We start from the raw sequence: 8,755 nt of genomic DNA, 5'->3' as shown, positions 1-8,755 counted from the left end.
ACTCCTCTTTACGGATGGTTCGGTTCGACCCGCTACCTTCCAAGCAGCTGCTGCTATGACAGCACCGCAGCTAGACCAGTCTAGGTCCTGCCGCCTGTAATTCCCTGCCAGTTCAACAGCTGCTGAGCTGGCCGGTCTACATCTAGCCGCACAGTTCATCTCTTCCAGTGTCCCTCCTGGACCTGTGAATGTTCTGTGCGACTCCAGATCTGCTCTGCAGCTCCTGACTATCTACCACGGCACCAACCTCTCGGTGAACATTCTCCGAGCCCGTCTCCTAGCCCTTCAAGACTCGGGGTATCAACTGATCCTACATTGGGTTCCAGGACATACTGGAGTCCAGGGCAATGAAGAGGCGGATGCCCTGGCCAAAGCGGCGCACGACAACGGCGCCCCAGTCACTGAGGCTGTCACACCTTTTGACTTTTCAAGACCCCTCTTGAGAAGGTCGATAAGGTCTTTCCATCCTGACCGTCGTATTGCCGCTGGTGAACATCTCCAACGGCTCTCTGACAAACTTCCACGGAAGGACAAATCCCTCCTCCTACGACTTCGAATAGGCTGCACGTGGACTCCGTGTCGCATGTATGCCTGTGGCCGAGCTCCCAGCCCAGCCTGTCCCTCTTGCGGCAATACTGGCACACTGGGACACTAGCTCCTCGTGTGTCCAGCCTCCGCTGGCCATCGCCAGAAACTTCTGAATGGCTATCGGAATCTTGGTCTTCCTGCTGATACGGAAGGGCAATTGCTCTTCCCTGCTCGGAACCAACTTTCTGCTCACCGGCTCCTCCTCATTTATCTGGAGGAGTCTGGCCTCAGCTCTGTTCTGTAGGCCTACATAAGCCTATATGTTGTATATTTGGTTTCGGTTTGAGTTTGTGATCACCGGCCGCCAGAGGCACCAGTGTCGCTCTGTGTATATAAGTGACTGCATGTTGAAATAAAGGGGATTTTCTTGGTTGCTTGGCAGTCCGTGTACATCTGCGGCACACGCCGCTACAACATTGGCGACGAGGATTGGCCGATTTCAGGGGGCGTGACTTTCGTCGCTTGCTCTTCGGCGCCATGAGTGTTTCGGGACTCGCGCCACCGCCCCCGTTCCTGCCCGCGCCTGGCCAACCTGCTGTTGCGTGGCCGCAATGGTTCCGCATCTTCGAGAACTACCTGCTTGCTTCGGGTGCCTCCGACTGCACACCGGATCGTCGCAAGGCACTACTTCTTCACAGTCTTGGGGTAGAAGGTCAGCGCATATTTTACACCCTCCCATCTTTGGACAACGCCAAGCTCGGTGAGCAAATTGCTACTGATAAAGCATCGGGCTCGGGCGATGGAAGGCCTGAAGTATCATCGTATGATATCGCAGTGGCCGCTCTGCATGCTCATTTTTCGGCAACAAGCAATGTTGTTGCCGAACGGCATCGGTTTAGTAGGCGTGTCCAACAAGTTGGTGAATCAGTGAATGAGTACATCACTGCATTACGGGAGCTTTCTGCTACATGCTCGTTTCCTGTTGAGGAAGATTCGCTGCGTGACCAGTTCGTTGCGGGTATTTCGTCTCGGAGCTTGCGCGAACGTTTTCTTCTTGAAGGATCGTCTCTCTCGTTCGCTAGAGCGGTACTCCTGGCAAGGCAGTTTGAGCAGGCGTACAATGATCTGCAAGAATTTCCTTCTGAAGTTGTTGGACGTATAAATACTCGTGGAAATACGCCTACGCGCACACCATATTCCGACGAGAGCTCGAAGCAGTCACACAGCCGCCAATCGCGTTGTTATCGCTGCGGTTCATCTCAGCACAGTGCGGCATCATTTCGCTGTCCAGCCAAAAGCAAGCGTTGTCACCATTGCGGTGTTATGGGTCACTTCCGCTCTGTTTGCAAGAAACGAGGCTCCGCTCCGGTTCGTGAGGTAGACAGCCAAAATTCTTCTAGCGAGGAAGTTTTGAGCATTCTGGCTGTGACGACGGCCGCTCGCTCCGCAGTTCACGTCACAGTTTCGATTGGTCGCACGGACATAACTTTCCTTATAGATTCTGGGTCATCTGTTTCCATTGTTACACAGGACCTTTTCAAGCAGCATTTTGGAGACCACGTACTTTTTGCCCCAACAGTTCGGTTACTAGACTATTCAAAACAGCCAATTCCGGTTCGTGGCTGTTTCTTCGCTGACGTTACGTACAAAGCTGACACAACAAGTCTTCTTTTCTATGTTGTAGAACAAGGCACCTCACTCTTGGGTATCGATGCCATCAAGGCGCTCGGTCTACAGATTGATGGGTCATCTCTTCAATGCCTTGAAACGACGCTAACGTCTAATTCTCGAAGGGAACAGCGCTCTGAGCCGACAAAAGCCGTGCAGGAAATTAACCTCCCAAAGGAATTAGTTGAAGAGTTTGGATCTCTTTTCGATCCAGGTCTTGGCCTCGTAAAAGGTTTTGTGCACCACGTCAAAACGCGATCCACAGTGCAGCCATTCCAATCAAAACTTCGGCGCCTTCCGCTCTCACTGCGACCATTGGTCTCGGAAGAGCTCCGTCGATTGGAAAATATTGACGTGATAGAGAGGGTGGAGGCATCTGAATGGGTGTCACCCATTGTGGTCGTTAAAAAGAAAGAGGGCGGTATTCGCCTCTGTGTAGATCTTAGACAAGCAAACAAAGCTGTCGTAGCAGACAGCTTTCCCCTTCCTCATACAGAAGAGCTATTGCATAGTCTAGTGGGGGCAACACATTTTTCTAAGCTAGACCTCGCATCAGCTTACCACCAGGTCATGCTTCACCCTGCGAGTCGCGATTTGACCGCATTTCTTACTCACGAAGGCCTCTTTCGTTTTAAAAGAGTGTGCTTCGGGCTGGCTTCCGCGCCCTCTGCATTTCAGAGTATGATGTCCAGAGTCCTGCAGGGATGTAAGGGCGTGCTTTTCTATATAGATGATATTATAGTCTTCGGGCGGGGCCGGCAGGAGCACATAGATAACCTTGCATCAGTACTTAGACGCATTAAAGAGGCAGGACTCAAGTTGAACAGGAAATGTATCTTCGATACGCAGGAACTTTCATTTTTGGGTCACAGGATCACAGCAAGTGGTATTGTTCCACTGGAGGAAAAGGTTGCTTCCATCAAGGATACCCCGGCACCCACCGATGCAGCCAGCCTTCGATCGTTCCTTGGACTGGTCGAATACTACTCTAGGTTCGTTCCCAACTTTGCCGAGATGGTTGAACCGATGCGTGTTCTTCTTCGAAAAGGGCAACCATTTGTTTGGTCTGGCGAGGTAGACTCCAGTTTTCGAAAGATCAAAGAGGCACTTGCGTCCAGCACAGTCCTGCGGATGTTCGATGCATCCCTTCCCGTTGTAGTTTCCACTGACGCTTCTGACTGTGGGCTTGGAGCGGTTCTCCAACAGGTGGATGGAGAGGAACTGCACACAGTCGCCTTTGCTTCTCGAGCACTTTCATCCGCAGAGAGGAGATATTCAGTAGGAGAACGTGAAGCACTTGCGTGTGTTTGGGCGTGCGAAAAGTGGCATGTCTACTTGTGGGGACGCCATTTCACATTGCTTACTGACCACCAAGCCTTGGTCGCATTGCTTTCTACCCAAGGGCCAGGAAGGCGTCCTTTGCGAATAGCACGGTGGGCTGAGCGCCTACTGCAGTACAACTATCAGTAAAGTACCGGAAGGGTTCGCAAAATCGAGTAGCAGATGCGCTTTCTCGTCTCCCGGCGTCATCTTCTCAGGAAGAAGAGACTTTACCAGATGAAACTGTATCAGTTGCCTTTGTATCTTCTTGCATTACCAGGGAAGAGTTTGAACAGGCCCAGTCGGAAGACGGCACACTGCAACAAATCAAGGCTTACATTGAATCGTCGTGGCCTACGCACAAATCCTTGCCGGGTGAGCTTCAACCTTTCTTCAAACTTCGCGATGAGTTTTCAGTGGTGGACAATTTGATTTTGCGTGGCGAACGCCTTGTGGTCCCCGCATCACTTACACCGCGGATAATTACCGCTGCTCATGAGGCCCACCCTGGAATTGTACGAACGAAAGCACGTCTGCGAGAAAAATTTTGGTGGCCAGCCATGGACAGGCAAGTCGAGCTAGCTATCCAAACATGTATTATATGTCAGGCAGCGGACAAAAGCTCGAAGGTTAGGGCTGCACCATTGAACCCGGTCCCCTTATAAAAGGAACCGTGGCTAAAGCTGGGAATGGACATTGTTGGCCCATTTGAGAGAGCGCCACACGATTGCCGATATGCAATCACGCTGGTCGACTACTTTTCTAAGTGGCCCGAGGTATATTTTTGCAACCAAGCCACAACACGCACAGTCACAAGCTTCTTGGTGTCAGTGTTCGCACGTGAAGGTTACCCAGAAGAAATCGTTTGCGATAACGGGCCACAGTTTTCATCTCGAGAATTCCAAGCTTTTCTGCAGGATCGCGGCATCCGCTTGCGGCATTCATCCGTATACTACCCCCAAGCAAACGGTCAAGTAGAACGGTTTAACAGAGTTTTTAAAAGTTTTGTTCAAGTAGCTACACTCGAGCAGCGTCCCTTACGCCAGACGGTAACAGAATACTTGGGCGTTTACCGTTGCACGCCACATGCCACAACTGCTGTTGCCCCAGCACTTCTCCTGCATGGACGTTTGCCAAGAACTCGGCTTGATGTGGTTGGGTACCCGTCAGCCATATTTTCGACTGACCCTAGTGCAGAGCTCCACCGCCTACGCGAGCGGGTGAAGCAAAAGCAACAATCCAGTAAACTCTACACAGACGCTCGCAGGGCCGCAAGGGAAACCAAAGTGGATGTTGGTGACCTTGTACGGGTACGAAGACCTACAACTGCATTTAAAGGTGACTTCGCTTTTAGCAGCCCAAGGAAAGTGATAAGAAAGCAGGGGCAATCGTCTTTTCACCTTGATGATGGAAAAACGTGGAACGCTTCAAAATTGTCGAGGATGCCACAAGCTTCTGCATCCCTTTGTGGGTGGGGTGAAAGGAATGGTACAAATGATACCGCTACGGAAAGCAGCTCACCGCCTACCATGGACGGACCCGTTTCAGAAGCGCCAACCGGGTCTTCAGCTGTGGCTGCTGCTAAGCAGCAACCTATGCCACCAGTGACCTGCTGTGAACCGGAAGAGACTTCGCCTGCAGCCAGTGGGTTCTCTGAAGCATCGGGACCACAGCGTAGGGTACAGCCACCAAGGAACAGGCGACCCCCAGACCGCTATGGACACTGAGTGCAGAAGGACTCGTGCTGCAGTGAACATGAATTTGTCACTCTCCGCACGAATGTTGTTGAGTTTGAAAGATGTGGACATTATTGAAGTGTATCTTGTTTTGTTTGTTTGTTTTGTTTTCTATATACTTTTGTATTATGTGCTAGGACAAGCACGTTGTCATTATTGTAAATATAATTCTGTACACGAGCACTAACGTACTACCACTACTAAATTACTAACCAATGTAGCCGTTTTTATAAGCAAGGGAATATGTTGTATATTTGGTTTCGGTTTGAGTTTGTGATCACCGGCCGCCAGAGGCACCAGTGTCGCTCTGTGTATATAAGTGACTGCATGTTGAAATAAAGGGGATTTTCTTGGTTGCTTGGCAGTCCGTGTACATCTGCGGCACACGCCGCTACAACACTATAGTGCTTCGTGCGGAAATGGCGGCGACATATACGGCGTCAGCAACCTTCCCCTCCCTAACCTTCCCCTAATTCCAACTTCCCCTTCTCCCTGGTCACCAAGAGTGATGCCACAAAGATGGCTAACATAAGACGTGACCAGTACCACCCTCCCCAAAAATAAACCATAGTCACCACCACCACCTCATCATGGCAAGCAAAAAGGATATCGGCACGGAGGTCGGCTGGCACTACGAGGAGGAACGCTCGGTCAACAGTGCTAGAGTTCTGTTTGTATAGAACGCCATTCCGGACACAGAAAGCAGACAGGTTTCGAGCAAATTGCCGAGGGATATCAGCAGCGCGACCTTGCAGGTGGTCAATGACAGGTCGAAGGTCCGGGTCAGCTCGCTGTCGGGTCATTATGTCTGAAGCACTCACCAGTCCAATAAAACCGCTCTTATCGTCCGTGCTCTCATCGACTAAACCGAAGGGTGCGCGCGACAGCGCGTCAGCATCTTCGTGCTTCTGGCCAGATTTATACACAATGGTGTACTCAAATTCTTGGAGGCGAAGACTCCATCGTGCTAGGCGCCCCGATGGGTCGCGGAGGTTAGCCAGCCAGCACAAGGAATGATGATCGGTGACAACTTTAAACTGGCGGCCGTAGAGGTAAGGCCTAAATTTCATGGTTGCCCACACAACCGCAAGGCATTCCTTTTCCGTAGTGGAGTAGTTTGTCTCGGCGCGGGAGAGCGTGCGGCTGGCATACGCTATTACCTTTTCGACGCCAGCTTGGTGTTGAACGAGTACAGCGCCAAGGCCGAATCTGCCAGTAGCCACTCTTCAAGTCAATGGAGAAGTACTGGGCGCGACGAAGCTTGTCGAGCGAATCGTCGATACGGGGCAGCGGGTAGACCTCTTTTTTAGTGATGGCATTCAGCTTTCGATAATCGGCACAGAAACGAAGGGTCCCATCTTTTTTCTTTACCAGCACGACAGGGGATGACCACGGGCTGTTGGATGGTTGTATGACACTATCACAAAGCATCTCCTGAACTTGTGTCTGAATCGCTTCACGTTCCGTCGTTGAGATACGGTACGGCTGCTGGCGGATAGGGCGGGCGTCGTCAGGAGTAATGATGCGGTGCTTCACGAGAGGCGTTTGCCGTACTTTCGACGAGGACGCAAAGCAAGAGCTGAACTCTAGTAGGAGGGCACGTAGCTCACGATTCTGTGTGTCCGAGAGATCCGGACTAATATCAAGACGGTCAAGTGGGGGCTGCACAGTGCTAACAGCCCCAAACGTAAAACATTCAGAAACATCCGCTAAGGAGTCAGCAAACGCGATGGCAGTAGCACGAAAAAGATTCCGGGGTTCGTTGGTGAAGTTAGTCACTAGGAGATCAGACCGGCCGTCGCAGAGGTGGTGAGGCTGCGCGCTGTACAGATGCCGTGGGTGAGCAAAAGTGACTGGTTGCCTTCCGCGACCGCATGCCCGTCACGCAGTTCGTTGCAAGTAACAGTCACAAAAACACTGGCGCGTGGCGGAATCGAAACGCTCTCGGCGGAAATTCGAAGGTCTGCGCGGCGTTGGCGATTCTTGACGTCAGTATCAGCAGCTTTCTCGGTTGAAAATGTCACTGTGCGCTTTCGGAGATCGATAATAGCTCCATACTCCCGGAGAAAATCAACCCCAAGGATAACGTCACGGGAGCAGTCAGGTATAACGAGGCAGCTTACAATAAACGTGGAGCTGCGAATTTGAACTCGTGCCGTGCACAGGCCACTAGGAGTTACGACATGTCCGCCAGCGGTGCGAATCTGCGTGCCCGACCATGGTGTCATGGCTTTTTTTAGAAGCGCTGCTAGCTTCCCGCTTATAATCGAAAAATCCGCGCCAGTGTCCACCAATGCGCTAACCTTATGGCCGTCGAGAAGCACGGGTATGTCCAGCGAGAGTCGATGCTCATGCGTAGGAACTGTCGTCGGTGCCGTAAAATCCAGATCACTCACAGGTCTCCTTGTCAGGGGGTCTTCGTCACGTCGATTGCAAGCGGCCTCGCCCCCAGAGGTCGCTGTCTTTAGTTTTCTAGGTGGGGACTTGGCGAGCGTCGCTGCGCCGTCCAGGATGGCCCGCGCTGCGGCGATGGTCGGCGTGGGGACGTGGATCGTGACTGCCGCTGATAAGTTGGCGCCATGCGCTGCTGCGCTAAGTAGTCTTCAATCTCCCGCGGTCTTTGGCCTATTGGAGGGCGACGCATGTCGATGAGAAATCCGTGAAATCCAAGGTGTCGATAGGGGCACTGGCGATAGAGACGACCTGGCTCCCCGCAATGGAAGCACAGGCGCTGGCGATTTGGGGCGCGCCACAGGTCCGGCTTCCGCTGGGGTGGTCGTCGGTTGTCGACGAACGGCTCAGTGTGTGCGGAATACAGTGAGCCTTGATCGGGTGGCGGTAATGGCGCCGAAGCAGGGGCAGGGCGTCGCGCCATATCTGCATAAGTTGGACGCAGGTACTCCGTGGGGAAAGGTTGTGGATCAGCGGACGCTACCGAGGGCTTCAACGCTTGAAGCTCTTCGCGGACAATGCTAGCTAGAGAGCCGACCATCGGCTGTGGAGCACCGAAAAGCTTCTGGAGCTCTTCGCGTACAACTGAGCGGATGATGTCGCGTAGGTTCGGGGTAGCCCCGAAGGCCGAAAACGGCTCCACAACCGAAGCGGCGACCACCGGCCTGTCGTAAGTGGTAGACCGCTGCTGGAGCATCCTCTCTATTGTGACAGCTTCCGAAAAAACTCAGCAACAGTCCTTGGTGGATTACGTACGAGGCCAGCGAACAGTTGCTCTTTAATACCGTGCATAAGGTGGCGCACCTTTTTGTCTTCGGTCATGGCCGGGTCAGAACGTCGGAAGAGCCGGGTCATGTCCTACACATACATGGTCACAGTCTCATTTGGCATCTGTATACGAGAGTGTAGAGCCCTTTCTGCGCGTTCTCGCCGATCCGCGCTGGTATAGGTCTCACGAATTCGTCGGCAGAACTCACGCCATGATGTTAGGGCGTCTTCTGGGTTCTCGTACCAAGTACGAGCGCCATCTTCCAGGCTGAAGAAGACATTTC

The 8,755-nt window shown here is 52.5% G+C and overlaps 1 protein-coding gene across 1 annotated transcript; it reads left to right on the top strand.

Annotated features, from left to right (window-relative positions):
- The first annotated feature begins 856 nt into the window (after positions 1–856).
- On the top strand, positions 857–3,948 carry LOC146194456 (uncharacterized). Its single transcript, XM_084596561.1, has 2 exons — positions 857–1,240; positions 3,797–3,948. Exons 1-2 carry the CDS (start codon positions 1,066–1,068, stop codon positions 3,946–3,948), a joined length of 327 nt encoding a protein of 108 aa, XP_084452687.1. The 5' UTR covers positions 857–1,065.
- Positions 3,949–8,755: the final 4,807 nt, after the last annotated feature.

The sequence above is a fragment of the Amblyomma maculatum genome, chromosome 3 (genome assembly GCF_055883805.1).
Source record: "Amblyomma maculatum isolate TAMU_Amacu chromosome 3, ASM5588380v1, whole genome shotgun sequence".
Lineage (NCBI taxonomy): Eukaryota > Metazoa > Arthropoda > Arachnida > Ixodida > Ixodidae > Amblyomma > Amblyomma maculatum.
Note: the sequence above shows the minus strand (reverse complement) of the source record. Positions and strands in the feature narration are given on the sequence as shown.